Raw genomic sequence first — 23,619 nt, forward strand, 5'->3', positions numbered from 1 at the left:
AGTTGCATGCAAAAGCAGCCAGTATTTTCCCTGCACAGAAAAAATATATATAAACCACGCAAATTTAAATCTCTCTGCACGTTACATCTACAGCACCTAGAGCAACATGGTTTTGCCCAGTTGCTTGCTTATTTGCTTTACTTACAAACATGAATCAGGCCCAGTGTCTGTTTAAGGATGAGATTTCCTAATATGATGATGACTGACAAATTGTAAGCAACCTGCATTCTTTTACTGCACATACAGGGGGTCATTCCGAGTTGATCGAAGCCAGCAACTTTTTGCTGCTGCTGCGATCAACTAATCCCCGCCTATGGGGGACTGTATTTTAGCATAGCAGGGCTGCGATCGCTTGTGCAGCCCTGCTATGCTTTAAAATTTTCCTGCAAAACAAGACTAGCCCTACAGCTACTTACCCAGTGCGACGGATCCAGCGATGAAGGTCCCGGTCCTGACGTCAGACATCCGCCCTCCGTTCGCCTGGACACGCCTGCGTTCTTCTTACCAATCCCCGAAAACGGCCTCCAACGGTGAGTATCCGCCCCGGACCACACCTCCGCTGTCAGTCTTCTTCTGTCCAGCGCTGCGTCTTTTCTTCTCGCCAGGTGCTCCGTTGCCTGGCGACATCTGTCGCCGGGCAACGGTGCGCAATGTGCACGCCGCGCTTGCGCAGTTCTGACCCGTTCACACCACAGCGAACAACCGCTGTGTGCGAACGGGTCAGAATGACCCCCACAGTGCGTTGTTTTGGATAATGCTTCATGGATTTTATAGTCTATGTAACCAACCTTATAAAAATCATCTGTGATATAAAATGGTGGCTGCTCAGTCAATTTAGTAATCCTTCTCAGGTGCATGAAAGGGAGGGGCTATTCCAGACACGAAAAATTAAAGTACAATTACCCCCAGTATACTGAAATGTATCAGCAATGAGATTTGAATACTACATAATAACAGAAGTACAGAGATCTTGGTTGCATATACAGTAATTGCAAAGGTATGATTGAGCTTCGGCTACATCAAGGCATCTGTTACTGGCAGTCCCTTATGCTACATTATAATATATAGCACCCACTCTTAGTCACATAATTGCATGTTGTTGTGCTACATGATTATAATACATACATTAATATATCTAAATTGAGAGCCAACCCACCTGGAGTCACCCTTGATCCTCCAAATGACACTACTATAACTACAGTATTGCTGTTGGAAGAGGCATGGATGGGACCAGCATTTGGATGGTATGACCGGCGGCGGGGATGCCGGCTGTCAGTAATTCTGTCATGCTAATCAAAAGATCGTTCACAGATGAGTCTTGTATTAATGATTTGTACATACCCAGCGCAATCTACATTTGACGCTTGATATATTGATCATGTCCTTTATTATGATTCATAACCAACACAAATAGTGAGAATACTTGTGATTTTCTGAAGGATCTTTTTGAATAAGATTTTTGTTTTAATGGAATGAGGTTCAGAGTTAAGCTTTTTTGTGCTATTGCGCATGCTTGAAAATCTTAAAAAAACTCGTAGAGTGCATGCACCCTATGCTGTATACGCACCGAGGCGCAGTGCTGTCAGAAATTGTATTGGACATTTTGGGGTGGTGACCGGGAGGGGGCAATTCAAGTGCATGAAGATGGGCCTTCTTATATACATGTTATGGAGGTGTTGCTGACTGGTTGCAAACTCAGACGCTTAATTACTCATATTGGGGCCATACAGTGGTGAAGATTGTGCATGTAGCATGGAGCTGGTGCACGTTTTCATGGTGCCACCGTTGGTTGTGTAAGAGCGGTAATACAGCATCTATATCGTTGCGCCTCAGTCCTTGCCTATACAGATGTGCGCTTGTACACCAGGGTAAAGGATGATACTTGCATTAGCATAAGGTCGCAGATGCAATTACGGTGAAGGATGTGGTCACAGCAGCAAAATTACCCTCAGAATCCGCCCCATAGTGATTACTGTATAACCATTCTGAGAAGCAAAAATAGGGCGCCTTCACAATGTTACCAGTCATATTGCTAAATGTACAAGTAGCCACTTATACCTGTGCACAGTAATACAGTAAGTAACCCTGCTGATGTATATATTGTGTTCTTTACCATTATAGTAACCTGTTATTTTCCATCACATCTTGAAGTCGGCTTTGAATAGGTGAGATTTAGGTGTTGTGGTAATCTGTGTAACTTCAGTACTATACCTGCATTCAGGGATAAATGCCAATGGTACAAGTAAAGTGGACACATCAAATCTGTTTAGACAGTAATTTATACTTGGTGACTTTTTTCTGAGTAAGTAGTGTGTCAGATATGCTTTTAATACCTTTGTTATTAATGCAGTTGTGTTTGTCTTTTGTTTCACACAGGAGTTATCCAAGATCACAATGCCGGTTATATTTAATGAGCCGCTGAGCTTTCTGCAGCGCCTGTCTGAGTACATGGAGCACACTTACCTCATCCACAAAGCTAACCTTTGCTCAGACCCTGTGGAGCGAATGCAGGTGCTGTATTAGCTGACCGGGACGTTTATTCAGAAACTGCCTGAGACTGTATATAAACAGTATGATCTTCACCTACTCCCATTCCTATGTAAAACTGCATTTCCCTAAAAAGCTGAATAATAGATTTGATTGCAGTTCCTTATTACTAGTAAATTTAATGTCAACGGTAACCACTATAAAACAAATCCTGAACAACATTTTATAAGATACAGTACTGTGGAAAAGTTTTAGGCAAGTGTGGAAAAATGCTGCAAAGTAAGAATGCTTTAAAAAATAGAAGTGTTAATGTTTTTTTTATCAATTAACAAAATGCAAAATGAATAAACCACCCTTTGCCTTCAAAACAGCATAAATTCTTCTAGGTACACTTGCACACAGTTTTTGAAGGAACTTGACAGGGAGGTTGTTCCAAACATCTTGGAGAACTAACCACAGATCTTCTGTGGATGTGGGCTTGCTCAGATCCTTCTGTTACTAGTCATGATCACAGCATGTGGACAGTATGCTTGTTGTGTCTTGTAGTGTGTACTTCAGATTTGTCACCTATTATCCTTAATGCTTACATCTATCTTACAGTGTGTTGCTGCATTTGCAGTGTCAGCAGTTGCATCACAGTGGGAACGTACGGGGAAACCATTCAATCCTCTGCTTGGGGAAACCTATGAATTAGTTCGGTAAGAGAATGTAATGAAACAATGGGGGTAATTCTGAGTTGATCGCAGCAGGATGTTTGTTAGCAGTTGGGCAAAACCATGTGCACTGCAGGTGTGGAAGATATAACATGTGCAGAGAGAGTTAGATTTGGGTGGGTTATTTTTTTTCTGTGCAGGGTAAATACTGGCTGCTTTATTTTTACACTGCAATTTAGATTGCAGATTGAACACACCACACCCAAATCTAACTCTCTGTCTCCCCTGCAGTGCACATGGTTTTGCCCAACTGCTAACAAAAATCCTGCTGCGATCAACTCGGAATTACCCCCAATATACATTAAGAAGACAGTAAGGCAGAGATTCCTAAATTCCGCCATTACAGTCCAGGGTTTTGAGATATCTATGCTTGAGCCCAGATGGTTCAATCAAATTGAGGTACTTATTAAGTCACTTGTGCTCTAGCATGGATATCCTTAAAATCTGGACTGTAATGGCAGAGTTTGGGAACCTCTGCAGTAAGAGATATATAATACTACCTCATTTCATGGTTTGGCTTTAATTTGACTCATTAAGCACTCTACTACCTGGAAGAAGACATAATATATGGGCAATTTGGGTGTGGTACAAAATGTTGACATGATATACATTATATGGGCAATTAGGGTGTGGTAAAAATTGTTGTCGACATGATATACATTATATGGGCAATTGGGGTGTGGTACAAAATGTTGACTTTCAGAATGTTTATACGGATGTTATGTTGACATTGACATGTCGCCATTACCACAATGTCAGCATAGCATTATCACAGGATTTCAGCCCTAACTACTGTTTAACCCTAAATCTAACCACAGTCTAACGCTAACCCTGTATATTTCAATTAGGAAGCTTTTTTATCAAGTACCTTGGTGGCTTGACCAAAATAGTGGTGGTGGCATTGTGAAACCTGCTCACATGTTAAATATGCATCCAATTATCTCTGTATAACTCATAAATAAATGATTACAATTCAGTGATCTGATGCTGTACTCTAAGATCACCTTGCTTGTTGCAATTGATTCATTATGGATGATTCTCATCATCAAGCATCGCATTTTGCATGCTGTGCATCCCGCCATTCATCACAAGCATAGCGGCATTTAGTAATGCCATATATTTTACTTAACACAAATCACAAAGGGAGCTCTCCTAATAAGAGTTGTCCTTTCTAATACAAGGACTTTCAGATAATGCGCATGTCACAGGGATCTGATTGGATCCCTCTCAGTGCACATTGTGAAAAGTCCATAAGCCTCTATTAGGTAACGCCATCTACAGATGTCATTGCCTACCGGGTCCAAGCTATAGACCTTGGTGCATGTGAGAGATGTGGCCAATCCTCCGAAAACATGCATTATTCCTTTGATGCTTCCCACCCACAATCACACGAAAAATAAGTAGTTGTGAATGTCTTGACTATTCCAGCGTTCACCCCCAGTCTTTTCCCCTGTATCGCCATTATTAAACATCTACTATTAGCGCCAGTGGGGTGGTCTGTATCTCTTCTCTTCACTTTCTGCCCTGTGATAAGATTAGAACTCTGGGCAAAACAAAAATGATAGTGATAATTCTGCATGGGACCAAATTCCGGCTGGGAAATGTGCACTTTTTTTGCACAAATGTAAATTGAGGTGACGTGTCACAGAATAGTTTTTAGAATGTCACTGAACTCTGTATGTGGACCTCTTGCTAGAGATAACGGTCTGTGATCTGCATTTAGCTGATGTTCGGGGAACTGGTCCTGCAATCACTTGCGAACGCCTCTGCCTGAGTGACAGGCAGAGGTGTTCGGAGGGTGGGACATGGGCGGGGGCGGCCGGCATTCGTTAAAACGGGGGCATGTCACCCGGGAGTGTCAAGTCCAAGGACTGCATCGTGAGATGCAGTTTCCTTGGTCTCAGAAGCCGTACTGTGACGGCAAGGCTGAGAAAGCTTAGACTTAGCCTGCCGTCGAACATCACATACTGTATGCGATTGCATTGCAAATGCAGGGAGGATGTGGTATGCACCTCCTTCAGGATTTGCATTGATAATGACTGCAGTTGCGCAGCTTTGCATTTGCAATCCTTCGTAAATTAGGCCCTCTGTCTCTTCTCTCTTTACCTCAACAAAATAGAGATGTAAATAGACATGTACTGAACAGGGGACTATTTTCCTGCACTGTGTTTAATGCTTCTTGACAAAAATGTGAGTTTATGAAAGAAAACACCTTTAATTGTTTCATAATTTGTGGCACTGTGAAATTTTAGATAATCTTTTTAATCTTGGTGCTTTAACCTGCATAAGGAAACGTAATCCACTGCTTCCAATGAGAAACACTTACCTAATGTTTTTGCTCATTTAGAACACGGAAGCCAATGCCTGCAAACTATGTTGCTAATTTCACTATTAAATAGCATTTCTCTGTTTTTTTGTATTTTAGTGATGATCTAGGATTTAGACTAATTTCTGAACAGGTCAGTCACCATCCACCAATTAGCGCTTTCCATGCAGAAGGCCTTTCTAAGGACTTTGCGTTCCATGGATCAATATATCCTAAGCTAAAATTTTGGGGGAAAAGTGTTGAAGCAGAGCCCAAAGGAATTATAACATTGGAACTTCTTAAGTAAGTGAACGTTAAACAAAGTGATTCAATAATGGTGTAGATTTATTTTGTATTAATGGGCAGAATATAGTATGGTTTGCTTATCTTTGACTAAACTAATTTGATGAAGAAAACTTAATATCTGTGGAAATCTGTAAGCATTATTTATCACAGTGTTCATTTTGTCAAGGATTTTCAATTTAGTTTTAGTCTTAGTCGCTTACTTAAAATTGTAGTTGGTTTATAGTCACATTTTAGTCTTTCTTTTTTTTTTCTTTTTTTTCCTTTTGTTTTATTTTAGTACATGGATCTGAGTTTTAATTTTAGTCTAATTTTAGTCAGTGTTTTAGTCAGAACTTTTGCAAACAGTTTAATGACACTAAGGGATTTTGCTGAAGAACATTTCTCTAAAAATTCCCTTGAGAAGTTTGCATACCTTTTAACTACATGTTTAGTCATCTAGACTCAGTAGACTAAGAATGTGTTACATACCGAGTCTGACTTACCATATTGCACCCATATATCATATACAAATTAATGCCTTACATTTGTTAGAACAAACAAGTATAATACACAATCATATTTAATATACAGCAGGTCATATTTATTTTCTGCAAATATCTATAACATCGACTTTAATTTAAAACCCTACTTCCAGTGTTAATTCCAGTGTCCTTTAACAAGCATTTTGAATTTAGTTGTAATCTTAAATCACTTTTTTTTTTTTTTTAGTTAAGATTTAGGCAGAAGATCTCAGTTTTCATTTTAGTCTAATATTAGTCCTGAAATAAACTGTAATTGACGAATACTGTACTTTCTGCAGCGGGTTACACTGGGATTCCACAGGGAATACATCGGGATGTAGAGTTGGATCTTGATCCGAGGCACCAACAAGATGAACTGCACTGCCGCCTCTATAGCCCCGCCTCCAGGCACTGTAAGTTGGTGTCTGCAGTGCAGGTCACTAACAGGTGGGGCTACGCTGAAAAGAGCTTTTCTCTTACGTCCTAGAGGATGCTGGGGTCCACATTAGTACCATGGGGTATAGACTGGTCCACCAGGTTCCATTGGCACTTTAAGAGTTTGAGAATGTGGGCTGGCTCCTCCCTCTATGCCCGTCCTACCAGACTCAGTTTAGATAATGTGCCCAGAGGAGACAGTCAGAGCTAGGGGAGCTCTCCAGAGCTTTTCTAGTAAAATGTTATTTTAGAGTTTTTTATTTTACAGGGAAGCTGCTGGCAACAGACTCCTTGCAGCGTGGGACTAAGGGGGGATGTAGTGTCCGCCCTGCGGGGTCTGAGCCACTTACTCCGCTGACAGGACACTGAGCTCCTGAGGGGTCAGATCGTTCCCCGCCTGCAGGGGATCTCTCACCCCAGCAGCATGCCGCCACCCCCTTACAGAGCTGAAGAATCGGTGGCGAGTGAGGCACCGATCCCCCTTGCAAGCGGGGGATCGGTGTGAAGATGGAGGCAGCAGGGTAGGAGCGCAGTATTAACTGCGCTCCGGAACGCTCAGCGGTACATGGTGTGGCGCTGTGAGGGGCGCCCTGAACCAATGCTACACCCTACACTGGTCCAAAAGCCTGTTGAGGTCCCCGGATCTCAGCCAGCACTCAATCCTCAGGCCAGTATAATCCTATGAAGAGCGGGAAGACAGCGCCATTTTGGGGGCGGAGCTTCTCAGAGCAGACTCAGAAGCATTCAGTGCCATTTTCCTGCTTGCACAGCGCTGATCAGGAGAAACAGGTCCCTCCACAGTAACTCCAGCTATCTGTAAACGGTACCAGGGGGTTGTAGAAGGGGGGGGGGGGGGGGAGGCTGCAATACGACTGTGTATCCTATTAAGGTGCACAGTCAGCACTGAAAAGGGGTCTCCCTTTTGTTAGAAGCGCTGTGTGTGTGTTGGCTCCAATCTCTGTGTCTCTCTTGCCATTCTTGGGGGGGAAATTCTATCTGCCCTCCCCTTTGTGTGTGTGGAGTGTTTGGTGGTCTCCTTTAGCTATGTCCAGGGACACTGTGTCATATGCTGCGGAGGATTTGTCCTCCCAGGATGATCCCATTCCATGTAATCAGGTTAGCACTGGTTTAGCACAGATTCCAGCAAGGGAACCTGAGTGGTTTTCCTCTATCAAATCTATGATTTCTCAGATTTCAGACAGGGTTACAACTAATGAATCTGCAACCCAGGTATTACAGAACTCTATGGCAGTATGGCCCGATTCTGCTACCTCAGGATGCTCCACTATATACCCCCACAAACGGGCGCTTGTTCATGTCACGCAAGATGACATGGTTACAGATTCTGACACCACAGACGGTAATGTGGATGTGTTGCGGGGGTCTGCCTCTCTTGCAAAGGGGTGCAATTGATGATAGAGTCTAGCAGGGATGTGTTGAATATTAATGATGCCACACCTGAGCAGGCTGAGGAGGCTTTTTTCACTGAAAATAAGAAAGCCTCGCTAACCTTTCCTGCTTCAAAGGAATTAAATGGTATATTTGAGAAAGCAAGGGAAAACCCTGAGAAAAAAAATATAGATAGAAAAAAAGATAAAATAAATAAAAAAAATAAAGAAAATAAAGATAAAAAAAGATAGAAAAAAAATGGGAAAACCCGCCAATTGTTGACGCATCTGTGTCCAGACTCTCAAAAAAGGTGGTTTTTCCTGTTCTGGGATCTACCGCCTTAAAGGAGCCGGCTGATTGCAAAATTGATAATACACTTAAATCAATGTACACCACTTTGGGGGCCATATTACGTCCCACTATTGCAAGTGCATGGGTTGCAAAAGCTATAGTAAAGGGGTCAGGCACCTTACTTGAGGATTTGGATACGATGGATAAGCGTGATGTTGAATTGTTTTTGCATAACATTCACGATTCAGCAGGTTTTATGGTAGAATCCATGAAAGACCTGGGTTCCATGGCTGCGAGAATCTCTTCCATGTCTGTTTCAGCTCGTCGGGGACTGTGGCTGCGCCAGTAGTCAGCCAGCGCGGAATCCAGGAAAAGCGTGGAGTCCCTACCCTACACAGGTCAGGCTCTCTTTGGGAAAGCTTTGGATGCGTGGATATCCACTGCTACAGCGGGTAAGTCTCCGTTTCTTCCTTCAGCTGCACCTGCTCCGAAGAAATCCTTTTCTTCTTCAGCATCACAGTCCTTTCGGCCTAACAAGCCTAGAAAGGCCAAACGGTCCAATACCTTCTTTAGAGGAGTTCAAGCTAAATCCAGGAAACCTGCTGCCACAGATTCCCAGGAACAAAAGACTTTCAGCTATGCCAAAGTCCTCCGCATGACGGTGGACCGCGCGGCCTAGAGGTGGGGCCAGTGGGAGCGAGACTCAGACAGTTCAGTCAAGCCTGGGTATCGTCCGGCCTGGATCCCTGGGTGATAGATATTGTGTCCCAGGGTTACAGGTTGAAATTTCAAAATTTCCCTCACCTATTTTTCAAATCAGGCTTGCCAGTTCTACTGGCAGACAGAACTGTCCTACAAGAGGCTGTCCAGAAGTTGGTGGAGGCACAGGTCATTGTGCCAGTGCCTCCTCATCTGCAAACCACAGGTTACTATTCGAACCTTTTCATGGTACTGAAACCGGATGGTTCTGTCGGGCCCATTCTGAACCTAGGATCACTGAACCCCTTTCTAAAGGAGTTCAAGTTCAAAATGGAGTCTCTCCGGGCAGTGATATCAGGTTTGGAAGAGGGGGAATTCCTGGTGTCCCTGGATATCAAGGATGCGTACCGCCACATTCCAATCTGGCTGCCGCATCAGGCTTATCTCCGTTTCGCATTACTGGACTGTCATTTCCAGTTCCAGGCCCTGCCATTCGGCCTGTCAACAGCACCAAGTGTGTTCACCAAGGTGATGGCAGAGATGATGTTCACCCCTTGTTTGCGGAGGAGAACCATCATTCCATAGCTGGACGATCTGCTAATAAAGGCATCGTCCAAGGAGAGGCTGTTGCAGTCCATTGTTCTCACAACCCAACTACTCGGACTCCACGGTTGGATTCTGAACCTTCCAAAATCACATTTGGAGCCAACCCAGAGGTTGTCCTTTCTGGGGATGATCCTCGACAGAGAAGTGCAGAGGGTGTTTCTCCAGCAGGAAAAGGCGTTGGTGATACAAACAATGGTCCGGGATGTCCTGAAGCCAGCCCAGGTGTCGGTTCATCAATGCATTCGCCTTTTGGGAAAGATGGTTGCCTCTTACGAGGCTCTCCAGTACAGGAGGTTCCATGCTCGGGCCTTCCAACTGGATCTCCTAGACAAGTGGTCAGGATCTCCTCTCCACATGCACCAGAGAATTCGTCTGTCGCCAAAGGCCAGGATTTCACGCCTCTGGTGGCTCCAATTGCCCCACCTTCTAGAAGGCCGCAGGTTCGGGATTCTGGATGCGAGCCTCCGGGGCTGGGGCGCAGTCACTCAGGGGGAAACCTTCCAAGGAAGGTGGTCAAGTCTGGAGGCTGGCCTGCCGATCAACCTCCTGGAACTAAGAGCCGTCTACAACGGTCTTCAGGCGGCCCCTCTTCTAAGAAATCGGGCCATTCAAGTACAGTTGGACAATGTAACGACAGTGGCTTACATAGACTGACAGGGCGGAACAAAGAGCAGAGCTGTAATGGCAGAGGTAACGAGAATCATTCTCTGGACAGAAAGACGCGCGTTGGCGCTCTCAGCAATCTTCATTCTGGGAGTGGACAACTGGGAAGCAGACTTCCTCAGCAGACACGATCTCCATCCAGGGGAGTGCGGTCTCCATCCGGAGGTGTTCAAGGAAATAACAGACCTTTGGGGGTTACCCCAAATAAACATGATGACCTCTCGTCTCAACAAGAAGCTTCATCGCTATTGTTCCAGGTCGAGGGACCCACAAGCAGTGGCAGTGGACGTCCTGCTGTCTCCGTGGGTGTTCCAGTTGGTGTACGTGTTTCCACCACTTCCACTCATCCCAAGAGTTCCAGAGCTCGTAAGGAGGACAAGAGTTCAAGCAATACTCATTGTTCCAGACTGGCCAAGGCGGGCTTGGTACGCGGACCTTCTGAATCTCTTGCAGGAAGAGCCGAGGCCTCTTCCTCTTTGGGAGGACCTGCTACAGCAGGGACCGTTCGCCTATCAAGACTTACCACAGCTACGCTTGACGGCATGGAAGTTGAGCGCCTGATACTTTCTCGGAAGGGCATTCCGAAGAAGGTCATTCCTACCCTGATACAGGCTAGGAAAGTGGTAACGTCTAAACATTACCATCGTATTTGGAAGAAATCTGTCTCTTGGTGTGAATCCAATAAATTTCCTGCGGTGGAGTTTCAACTGGGACGTTTTCTCCTCTTCCTGCAAGCAGGTGTGGATATTGGCCTGCGCTTGGGATCTGTGAAGTTCTAGATTTCGGCCCTTTCCATTTTCTTCCAGAAACAATTGGCTGCTCTCCCTGAAGTTCAGACCTTTTTGAAGAGAGTTCTGCACATCCAACCTCCCTTTGTACTGCCTACGGCGCCTTGGGACCTTAACGTGGTGTTGCAGTTTCTCCAGTCGGATTGGTTTGAGCCTCTACAGGAGGTTGAGGTAAAATTTCTTACATGGAAGGCTGCCACGTTGTTGGCCTTAGCTTCTGCTAGACGTGTGTCAATTGGGGGCTTTCTCCTGTAAAAGCCCTTACTTGATCTTCCACGAAGATAGAGCTGAGCTCAGAACACGTCAGCAGTTTCTTCCGAAGGTTGTCAGCATTTCTTATCAACCAACCTGTTGTGCTGCCAGTGGCTACTTACTCCTCAATTTCATCAAACTCCTTGGATGTTGTGCGGGTTTTGAAAATCTATGTGAAGAGGACTGCTTGTCACAGGAAATCGGACTCTGTTTGTCCTGTATGATCCCAAGAAAATTGGGTGTCCTGTTTCAAAGCAGACTATATCTCGCTGGATTAGGTTCACTATCCAGCATGCGTATTCTACGGCAGGATTGCCGTGTCCAAAACCGGTTGAGGCCCACTCTACTCATAAGGTGGGTGTCTCGGCATTACAACTTTGCCGAGCTGCAACTTGGTCTGGGTCGAACACGTTTGCTAAATTCTACAAGTTCGATACTTTGGCCTCTGATGATCTGACGTTCAGTCAATCAGTTCTGCAGGAGCCTCCACGCTCTCCCTTCCGTTCTGGGATTTTGGTACACCCCATGGTACTAATGTGGACCCCAGCATCCTATAAGAGAAAATAGGATTTTGGTTACCTACCGGTAAATCCTTTTCTCATAGTCCATAGAGGAAGCTGGGCGCCCGCCCAGCGCTTCGTTTTCCTGCAACCGTTATCTGCTTCAGTACAACTTTGTTTAGTTATATACTGCATTGTTACTTGGTAAGTAATGTTTCAGCAGTAGCTGAGTTTTTCAAGCTAGTTAGCTTAATGTGCCTTGTATGTGTGAGCTGGTATGAATCTCTCCACTATCTGTCTTAAATCCTTCTCTCAAAGATGTCCATCTCCTCGGGCACAGTTTCTAGACTGAGTCTGGTAGGAGGGGCATAGAGGGAGGAGCCAGCCCACACTCTCAAACTCTTAAAGTGCAAAATGGCTCCTGGTGGACCCGTCTATACCCCAGGGTACTAATGTGGACCCCAGCATCCTCTACGGACTACGAGAAAAGGATTTACCGGTAGGTAACCAAAATCCTATTTTTAGAAGACTCAAGGGCCGCAGCACTTTCTGTGTCTTTATGACATGTTGTGCTGCGGCCCCCTCAGCTCCCTCAGTGGCGCTGCATACTCCCGCCGCCGGGTTCCCGGGTACTTGCAGCGGAAACGCACTGGTTTTCAGGCACACCACCGCTGTCACTCTCCAGGATCGCGTGGCTGCACTAAAGGGAGGTGGTAAGAGGGTCCCCCAGACGGGAACCACCCGTAAATTGCGATCCGGTCGTAGTCCCAGGAAACGGGCCGCGCCGCTGGCGTGGGCACTGTGTCGCACAGGGACCCCACTATATCCACCAGGGCAAGGAGCACAAGTCGGGTTTACTAAAATCTGTTTATAAAAGGCTCCACAGTACCCGGTGGTGAAGTCCAGCAGAGGCTATAAGACCCTGACCTGTAGCCCCTCCCCCAGCTCCAGGCGCCATCTACTGCTGGTGTTCCCGCCCTGGAGCTGCAGTTCTCTCTCCCTCACTCCCTGACTTAGATTTTGGCGCCTTTACATAGCTGTATGTAATTTACTAGTCCAGTGCAATTTTATTGTTTATATGTAATAATTCCTGCATTGTGCCTGGGTGTGCCTGTAGCTGCTGTGTGGATTCCATTCTTGTGTATAACACGTTTTGCTATCACTATATTCTGTACCCTGGGGGCTAGGTGCATCAGGGTCTCATATATAGTGCTACACAGGGTATACTGTTTTGTATTTCTCACTGTGTTTTTCAGTCACCCCACTCCGCTTAAATACTCTGTTTGTGCTCTGTGTTTACGGTCACAAAACACGTGATTATTTGCTGGTTTTTGTGTTTGGCTATTTTGTACTGTTTCGCCCTAAGGCTAGATCCCATACAATGTCTGTTACACAGGGCGGGACATACGCAGACGCTCCTGCATCATGCAGTGCTGTCGCCACGGATTCACCAGTGTGAGAAGTGTTAGCTGCTGGTTCAGGCGCTGGGTGTCATACATCTCCCAGTCCGTCTGCGGCACCTGTGGCCAATCAGGACCCACCTTGGGCAGCTTTCTCAAATATGCTGACTACGCTTGTAATGCGTCTTACGCCTCCTGTGGGACCTCCTGTGCCATTACAGCCACATATTGTCCCTGTAGTTAATCCGCCATGGGCGTATACTCTGTCTACCCAGTTACAGCAATTAAATCAGACTTTGGTTAGACAAAAGTTCACCCCACGCCCCTCTGGGGCCAAGGGGTCATCTAAGCGGGCCGTTTCTTCCTCACAATCCACTAATATTTCAGGTAATTCCGATGAGGATGGGGAATATACTGATCCGTCAGACACTGATACAGTTGCTTCTGATGAGGAATCTGCAACCCAGGTTGATGTTCCTGGCCTTGTGGAGGTTATACAGATGATTCTCCAAATTGATGATGACATTGAGCCCCCGTTACATCTAAGAAACCTGATAAGTTCAAACGTCAGAAGGTTGCTAAAGTAGTATTACCACATTCTGACCTTTTAATTGATATGTGTCAGGAATCCTGGTCATCTCCAGGAAATAAGTTTTCCCTGTCTAAAAAGATGCTAACTCGTAATCTTATTCCTGCGGAGTTGAGTAACAAGTGGGAAACTCCACCGCTGGTGGACTCTCATGTCGCCCGTCTTGTGGTGTCATCTACTCTGCCTGTCACCACTGTCACCTCACTGAAGGAACCGACAGATAAGCGTGTGGAAGGATCCCTGAAGTCTATTTACACTCTTACCGGTGCTGTACATAGACCCACTATGGCTGCCTCTTGGGCGGCAATAGGAATTGAAGCATGGGTTCAGACAATTGAGGATGAGCTACCTCAGTATTTTTCTGACACTGCCAGACAATATCTGTCGTATATTACCACAGCCTCTCACTATATTCAGGAGGCGGACCCTGATGCAGGGATCATGGCGGCCAAGGTATCTACTATGTCTATCCTGGCTCACCGGATTCTGTGGTTGAGATCCTGGAAAGTGGACCTGGACTATAAAAAGACCTTGGGGGCGCTTACTTTTAAGGGGGACATATTATTTGGGGAGGATCTGAACAAGATTGTGACTGACTTGGCGACAGCCAAGACTGCGTTTCTCCCAAGTACTAATCCTTCTGCTCTGAAGGCTAAGAGTACAACTTTTCGTTCCTTTTGACCTCCAGGTAAAGCAAAAGGTCAGGCGTACCGGAGATAGGCTCGTACTTCCAAAACCACTAAGCCTAAATCTAAACAATCCTTGGCTGCCCGTCAGCCTGCTTCCAAACAAGACAAGCCTGCTGCATGATGGGGCGGGCCTCCCCCTGAGGAACCCCAGGGTGGAAGGCCAGCTTCTGCAGTTCGCCCAGGCCTGGTTAAAGATCTTTAAAGAGACATCCCCCTCGCCAGTTCTGTTCAATGGTTATCCCCTTGGATCCGTTGAAGGCGCAAGCTCTACACCTGGTTGTACAATTCCTCCTGGAAATAGGAATGGTAGTGACGGTACCTCTGTCCCAGAGAGGCAGGGGCTACTATTCGACCCTGTTTCTAGTTCCGAAACCAAATGGGTCTTTCCGGACTATCCTCAACCTCAAATCATTGAACAAGTTTGTGAGTGTCCAAATTCCGTATGGAAACCATGCGCTCTATTGTGCTGGCCATGGAACCCAAGGACTATATGGTATCCCTGAACATACAGGATGCTTACCTGCACATACCTATTGCCATTTCGCATCAGCAATATCTGCGGTTTGCTATTGGCAACCTTCATTTTCAATTCCAGGCTCTGCCATTTGGACTGGCCACGGCACCTCAGATTTTCACCAAGGTCATGGACGTGATGACTGCTTTCCTCCGTCGTCAGGGAATCGGGATCCTGATGTATCTGGACGACTTGCTGATTCTGGCGAACTCCCAAGATGTCCTCCTCAGTAAACTGGAGATGTCAGTCCAATTCCTACAAGCCCACGGGTGGCTCATCAATTGGAAGAAGTCCTCGCTGGTCCCTGCTCGGAGCATGGTGCACCTGGGGGCGCTTCTGGACACCCACAGCCAAAGACTGTTTCTGTCTCCAGAGAAGGTCCTGAAATTTCAGGACAAGATCAGATACAGATGGGTCCATGTTTATCTTGACCTTTAATAAGATTAACTGAGACTGGGCAGTCAGACTTAATCCCCTGCTATATTGTTCTCTGTATTGTATTGCAGCTGAGAACAATAGATGAAGGGTTTATGTTAATGTTGTGCCTAGGCGCAGCAAACTAGTCAAGATAACCGTGGACCCATCTGTACTTCCTCTCTCGCCCCAGACAGTGTTGATACACTTGGCAGTGCAAGTACTAGACCTCATGGTGTCTGTTTTCAACATGGTAGAGTACGCTCAATTTCATCCCCGCCCTCTGCAGAGGTTAATCCTTGCCAGGTGAGACGGATTGCCCCATCTGATCAGGTCTCAAATGATCTCCTTCACTCTGGAGGTACGTTGGTCACTGAGGTGGTGGGTACAGGACAGACAGTTAAGCAGGGGCCTTCCCTTCTGGATCTCCAACTGGGTCCTACTGACAACGGACACCAGTCTGCGGGATTGGCGCGCGGTGTTGGAGCAACACTCACTCCAGGGTCGATGGAGTTTCCTCCCGATAAACATTCTGGAACTGCGGGCAGGGTTCAATGCGTTGACACTTGCCCTGCCTCTGGTATAGAACAGGCCTGTTCAAGTATAATCAGACAACGTCACCACGGTGGTGTTCATAAATCATCAAGGCGGCACTCAAAGTCGCATGGTAATGATAGAAGTGTCAAAGATCCTTCAATGGGCGGAACACCATCTGCCAGCAATATCGGCGGTGTTCATTCCGGGAGTCCTCAACTGGGAAGCGGACTTCCTCAGTCGTCAGGACGTGCGCGCTGGAGAGTGGAGTCTTCATCCAGAAATCTTTCAACTCCTAGTGGACAAGTGGGGCCTACCAGATATAGACCTAATGGCGTCTCGACACAATCACAAGGTTCCAGTCTTTGGAGCAAGGACAAGGGATCCTCAAGCAGCGTTCGTGGATGCACTGGCAATTCCATGGAACTTTCGCAGCCATACCTGTTCCCTCCAGTGTCACTCCTGCCCAGGGTAATACGGACGTTCAAGCAAGAAGGAGGAATACTACTTCTAGTCGCTCCAGCGTGGCCCAGACAGCATTGGTTCTCAGACCTGCACGGTTTCTCGATAGAGCGTCCTCTTCTACTTCCTCAACGCCCAGACCTCCTCGTTCAGGGCCCTTGTGTCTACCCGGACCTGGCCAGGCTGGCTTTGACGGCGTGGCTCTTGAAGCATCACTCCTGAGAGTAAAAGGATTCTCTGAGGCGGTCATTCAAACTATGTTGAAAGCCCGTAAACCGACTTCAGAGAGAAATTGCGTCTCTTCCTGATGTTCACACTTTTACACAGGGTGTTTTACGGATTTAGCCTCCCTATGTCCCTCCTGTGGCTTCATGGGATCTGTCTGTCGTTCTGAATGCCCTACAAGAGTCTCCATTTGAGCCTCTTGAGGTCTCTGTGGACCTTAAATGCCTTCCGCTTAAGGTTGTGTTTTTGTTGGCTATTGCCTCTGCTAGGAGGATGTCAGACTTAGGCGCTTTGTCCTGTCGTCCACCCTTTCTGATTTTTCACAGTGACCGGGCAGTTCTTCGAACTCGCCCAGGTTATTTGCCTACGGTGGTATCATCCTTTCACCTTAACCAGGAGATTGTGGTTCTGGCCTTCATCTCTTCTGGTTTGTCCTCTAAAGAACGATCTTTGGATGTGGTACGGGCTCTCCGTATTAATGTGGAAAAGACTGCCTCTATCAGGAGGTCAGATTCCCTTTTTGTACTTTTTGGTTTTCACAAATGTGCCTGGCCTGCGAATAAGCAAACCTTGGCCAGATGGATTAGAATGGTGATTCCACAAGCCTATGCACAAGCCTATGCGCAGGCTGGGTTCCCAGCTCCCGCTGCTATCAAATCCCATTCTACTCGGCCTGTTGGACCTTCTTGGGCGGCCCTCAGTGGCACTTTCGCAGATCAATTGAGCAAGGCGCTACGAGGTCCTCAGTGAACACTTTAATTTAGGTTCTATGCCTTTGATACTTTCGTCTCCCAGAATGCTTCCTTTGGACGCCAGGTTTTTGTGCCTGCTACAGTGGGTCCCCTCCCATGAGGAACTGCTTTAGGACATCCCCGATGTATTCCCTGTGGAATCCCAGTGTACCCCACTTCAGAAAAGGAGTTTTATGGTAGACTTAACATTGTTAAATCTCTTTCTGCGAGGTACACTGGATTCCACAGGGCGCTCACCCTGACGCACTTAGCTTCTTTGGGTTTGTATGGCAATAGCCGCTAGTCCCTTCTCCTGTCTTGAGAATGTGGTTCTATGTGACTAACATCTACCATCTCTTTTACCTGCTACTGCTTTGGACTGGTTAACAAAACTGAGCTCCAGTGCCTGCAGGCGGAGCTATAGAGGAGGCAATGCAGTGCATCCTGGAAGCAGTCAAAGCTTAACCCTGTTGGTGCCTCGGATCAAGATCCAACTCTATATCCCGATGTATTCCCTGTGGAATCCAGTGTACCTCGCAGAAAGAGATTTAACAATGGTAAGTCTACAATACATCTCCTTTTTAGTCAAAATTTTATCAACAAAATTAACACACTATCACAGGTATACAGATATGATCATCCGTGTTAAAGTAGAACACCATCCAAATCTATACAATTCATTGTGAACATAGGAGGTCATTCAGTGGTCGCAGATTTTGCTATTTTTGCTAAATATGTGACTGATAAAATCACATACTGGGGGCTGCCCAGCACAGGACAAGGCCCCCCAGCATTTATGGCGCCGCCCTGTGATGCGATCGCAATTCTATTGTGGTTGCATCGCAGAAGCTAGAATTAGTTTGACCCCTGCCTACACAGCCTGGCTGCGTATGCAGGGGCACCACTGCCATGTTTCCACTTGCAGGCAACGTCATCGGCCAGTCCCGACACGTGTTCACATTGTGATAGATCGCGCATGCACAAACGGCTAAATAGCGCCCATTTACGATTTTACCACATTTGAGGTCAGGTCTGAATAAGGGTTATAGTTTCTTATGTTAGGCCAAAGTAAAGGACCTTACTCCCCTGGGGTTCACCTTTGTCCTTATTCACAAATTTCCTGATGTTTTTCCTAATCCCGTGCTACTGTCGCTATCCTGTATGGAAGTTCCCAGGGAAAGGCTATCTGCAACAGATACAGGATAATACTTAGCATCACAGAGCAAGTTAGACCATTGGAGACATTGGGAGTCCCAGCTGGGTTATGTAAAACTGAGTGTATCAGCTTAAAGTACTTTAAATATTTTTATCAAACTGTCTAAAGAGGATAAGTGGACGTACCCATAGCAGCCAGATATTAGCGGTCATTAATCTAGTGTATGCAATAGACTGATAGCTAGAATCTTGGTAGCTGCTATGAGCTACACCTCCACTTGTACTTTTTAGAAGGTTTATTACATCTCCCCCTTTGCCCGCTTTAGACAGCCCATCCTGTGGGGCAAATGTAGCTTAGAGAGAGAAAGTACTGACCGATCAGGGTCTGCCACTGTACAGCCTGTGTTTAAAAAATTACAGGAGCTGGGGGCGTGGTTTGGCTGCTGAGGGAGAAAGACGTGCAGCCTAGGAGCTCCTACATATTGCCCTGCTTAAAGCCCGTTTTACATTATTTGGGCTCACCCACCTTCACATACTTCACCCTCCTGTCGCTCTGGGACCATCTGAGCTGCCCTGGGGGGACACCGCGGAATCGGGGAGTGCTTCTGAGCGCTCCTGCGGGTTGCGGCCCTCCCCCCAGACCGAAGCCGGGGCCTGGAGTAACTGAGGATCCGGACCAGTACCTCTGGAGTCGCGTTGGTACATGAACGCCCTCCCGACGATCCTGAGACCCTTGGTGCGGCTGACCAGACACCCGACTAGCTCTGCTTACCCCTGAAGACGCAGCGTTGCCGGTCCCTGGAGTCCCGGATAGCGGGCTCTGCAGCGGAGACGCGCGCCATCTTGCAGGGACCCGGAGGACACGAGGCGGCTGACGGCGGCGCAGGACACCTGATCTGCCGCTCTCCTTAACAGCGCCACAGCATTCAGCGGTGGGGACACCCGTGACGGAGCTCCGACGAGCCGGGGCGGGAACCGGTGGCCGAGAGGTAGGAAGTGCCTCTCCCGGCCCCTTGTGAAACCCGGCCTGCGCCCCTGCGAGTGCCCCTTCTTTATTCTCTCTGGGGCTCTCTGCCCCCCAACACAGGTACCCCAGTCTTCCTGTCCCCGCGCTCGGGCATTGGTGGGGGGGAGCCGCGGAATCGGGAGGAGGTTTAGGCCTGGTCTGCGGGTTGCGGCCCTCTCGCCTTGCAAGAGCCGGGGACTAAATTCTGGTTGTACTCCCGGACGGGAGGGGGAGCTGCACATAAGTTTCGGCACATACACCTGTGCTTCACTCTCTATACCTCTCTGTTCCCCTCACCACCTGGACCCCTCAGTGCAGTCGCAGCCTGTGAGGGCAGAACACTTGAAGCCTCCGGACGGAGGTAATTTATGGAGGCGACCTTACAGGTGCTCCGGGGACGGTAGGGGGCCTGAGGCCACGCATCGGTGAATCCTTTATGGTCTGGAACACCTTCTTAAATTCCTGACCTGAAACCTCCCCACTGGCCCCCACACTCTCGGGACCGGGAGACGGCCACACAGACACCCGTGACCTTTAACCGGGGCACACGGGGTTCGGCCGAGTCGTGGATCCTGTGACCCTCGTCCTCCGACTGCTTCCTAACGGCGCGGCTTCCCCACCAGGGATATGTGAGCCCCAAAAGCGGAATATGGCCAACAGGGTTTTATATGCTGCCACACTGCCGACTTCGGTATTTCCAGGCATTCGCCTGACGTATATTATGCTACATTAAGACCAAACCACGCAGAGGGGATAGCGGGTTGAGCTTCTAACTGGGATATGTCCTAATGCTCTCTTCCTCGGGGCTCTGTTCTGGACTCTGTTCTCTTCACTTAGACAAATGACAAGACGGCGCCGCTCTGGTAAAGCATCAAAAGTTAAATCCGCAGCCACACAAGCCGCAGCCTTCCATACTCTATTTGGCACCCCCGTCCCTGACCCTACCACCTCCAACGCTCTCATTGATCACTTGCCGCCAATCATCATGGAAGATACCGGGGTCCCGCCCTCTCCAAAACATCGCCAAGCTGGATCTGCCAGTAAAGACTCTGCAGATATGGCGGCAGTCCTCATACAACTACGCTCTCTTCCGACTCGCCAAGACATCCAACAAGATTTATCCAATATGGAAAAAAGAATCCATGACTCCCTACAAGCGAGTCTCTCCAATATCCAATCTGATCTCACTCAAGTAGCAAACAGAGTAGTTGACCTGGAAGATCACAGAGATGAAACGGACTCTAAGCTCGCAGATCTCCACGATCTTGTATCCCGATACTCACATACCACCACTGAAATGAGGCGTAGACTGGATGATATAGATAACAGAGGGAGGCGGAATAACTTGAGGGTCAAAGGTCTACCCGAAGATGTGCTACCCCAGGGCCTGGTTGCGGCATTGACTACAATATTTAACGACCTTCTTGGTGCCGACCCCAGCTCTCAAATAGTGTTTGACAGAGCACATCGGGCACTACGACCGAGGGGAGCACCTACGGAGCGGCCTAGAGACGTCATCTGCCGGCTACATTACTTCCAGGTGAAGGAGACTATCCTACAAAAGTCCAGACAAGCCTCGAACATAGCTTTCAATGGCCACCACATCCAGATTTTCCAGGACCTTTCCTGGATGACTTTACAACAGAGGCGTCTCCTCCACCCCCTCACGGAAGCTCTTCGGAAGAAGGATATCAGATTCCGCTGGGGCTTTCCTCTAAGCGTCCAAGTTACCCGCGATGGGAACCGATATGTCCTGGAAGACTATGATGGCGTCCCAGCATTCTGCACGGCACTGGGCCTACCGTTAATCTCACTGCCAAATTGGACAGACCCTTTGCAGCTTCCCACTACGGCATTACCCCGCAGGGAGCCTTGGAAAAGAGTGGAAGCCTCCAGACGACGCAACCGGGCGGGCAGATCCAATGAAACATCTGAAACCTCATGAATGCGTCTGCCACCCTAAACTGTGATATCCTTTTTATGCTATCTTATTGAAGGCTCACATTGATCTTCTTTTTTTTTTTATATATAGGTTGTTTCAAATTTGAGCTTCAATTACCCTGAGAATGCCTACCACTCCCGCACTATTACAAGTTATTAATGTAATTAACTTGAGAGGCTTCCTGTGGGCCATGAAGGATTAGGTGGCGAGATGGAGGGAGGCGGTTGATTGATTTCCCTCCTCCCATCTCCTTCCTGACCATGATGTATCCCTTTCAAATACCTCTTTACTTAACTATCTAATATTGTTGAACCCGCTGTTACCCTTTGGACCCCCTTCTCTGCTGTATATTTCTTAGACCATGGGATGCTTAATTTATACCCATGGCTATCAATGCAGAGATTACCACTACATGTTGTTGTCTAAGTCTATGTCTCTTTTTTGGTTTCTCCCTTTCTTTTTCTATGTTCATGTACCCATGTCTTCCTTTCCTTCCTCATGTGTTTACCCGACTACCCCCCCTCCTTTATGCCACAACCAATTTCAGGTTACTTATGATCCAGCACTGTGTCAGAGTCGTAGTCCTGATATATCGTTAAGCCAGTTGATCCCTATACTTTTTATGTATGGCTAGCCTAAAAATTGTTTCCTACAATGTGAAGGGTTTAAATATCCCTGAAAAGAGGTCGGGCCTGCTACATACCTTACATACTGATGGGGCAGAGGTTATTTTCTTACAGGAGACGCATTTCAAACGAGGGGCCTCCCCTGATCTTCGCTCCCGTCACTTCCCCAATGGTTATTTTAACGATTATTCTGGGGCGAAGGCTAGGGGTGTTGCTATCCTTTTTGCCAAACATCTCAGATTGCTGGATGTCTCCGAAATGTTGATAGGTGATGGGAGGGGGATTTTGGTTAGAGCTACTATAGCACATCAGACATTTACCTTTGTAAATCTCTACCTTCCTAACCGAGGCCAAACTCGGTTTCTTAAAGATTCACTAGAACTAATCGAGCAGAACCTGATGGGCACTTTGGTAGTGGGAGGTGATCTTAATTGGGTCCTTGAACCTCTCTTAGATTCCTCCTCTGGGTCTCCACAGAACACGCTTAAAGAATCCAGACGATTTAGAGCTGTTCTACATGATTTTCAACTAGTTGATGCCTGGCGTCTTTTGCATCCTTCAGATAAAGATTATACTTTTTACTCACCCCCACATAATACATACTCCCGAATAGACTACCTCTGCGTGAGCCATGCTCATCTAGATCTATTGATTGATGCGACCATCGGCCAAATAACAATATCGGATCATGCCCCAATTACGCTCACACTTTCTCTCCGCCATCCTCCCCCCAAACACTGGCGCTGGCGATTCAATGAACAACTCCTCCGGGACCCTGTTTGTAGAGCCCAAATTGAGACAGCAATAGATGATTACATCTCTTTGAACACAACTGGCGATGTATCCCCGGTTGTACTATGGGAGGCACATAAATGTGTGATTAGAGGCCAGTGCATACAATTAGGCTCACGTCTGAAAAAACAGAAGGTTGAATGTAGAAATGCCTTACTAGAAAAAATAAAAAAACTGGAACTGACCCACAAGTCTACGCTGGCGTCGGATACTTATGCCGAACTCCAAACAGCGAGACAAGCTCTTAATACTCTACTTAGTGACGGTACCCGCAGGGCGTTCCGTAAATGCAGACATAAATATCATAGATGGAGAAACAAACCTGGTAAACTCCTGGCACGTGCTCTTAGAGCTCAGAGATCTTTAACGTACATATCTAAACTCACAGGCGCTGACGGGATATCTCGGGCCTCTGATACAGAGATAGCGGAGATTTTCCACAATTATTACTCAGCCTTATACAATCTGACCTCCACGCGGACATCAACTGCACGCACAGATCACATACGCAACATACAAATTTTTTTAGATGAAATCACTTTCCCGACTCTCCCAACAGACATTGCTCAGGCCCTAGACGACCCTTTTACTGGGGAAGAACTGCTG

The 23,619-nt window shown here is 47.1% G+C and overlaps 1 protein-coding gene across 2 annotated transcripts in view; it reads left to right on the forward strand.

Annotated features, from left to right (window-relative positions):
• Positions 1-23,619, forward strand: part of OSBPL1A (oxysterol binding protein like 1A) — a 537,997-nt gene that overhangs the window by 480,500 nt on the left and 33,878 nt on the right. For both annotated transcript variants that reach the window (XM_063923609.1, XM_063923608.1), the window contains 3 exons: positions 2,377-2,511; positions 3,088-3,185; positions 5,626-5,808. In XM_063923609.1, the coding sequence (XP_063779679.1) occupies positions 2,377-2,511; positions 3,088-3,185; positions 5,626-5,808 (416 nt within the window). The remainder of the gene's footprint in view (positions 1-2,376; positions 2,512-3,087; positions 3,186-5,625; positions 5,809-23,619) is intronic.

This window comes from Pseudophryne corroboree, chromosome 5 (assembly GCF_028390025.1).
Source record: "Pseudophryne corroboree isolate aPseCor3 chromosome 5, aPseCor3.hap2, whole genome shotgun sequence".
NCBI lineage: Eukaryota > Metazoa > Chordata > Amphibia > Anura > Myobatrachidae > Pseudophryne > Pseudophryne corroboree.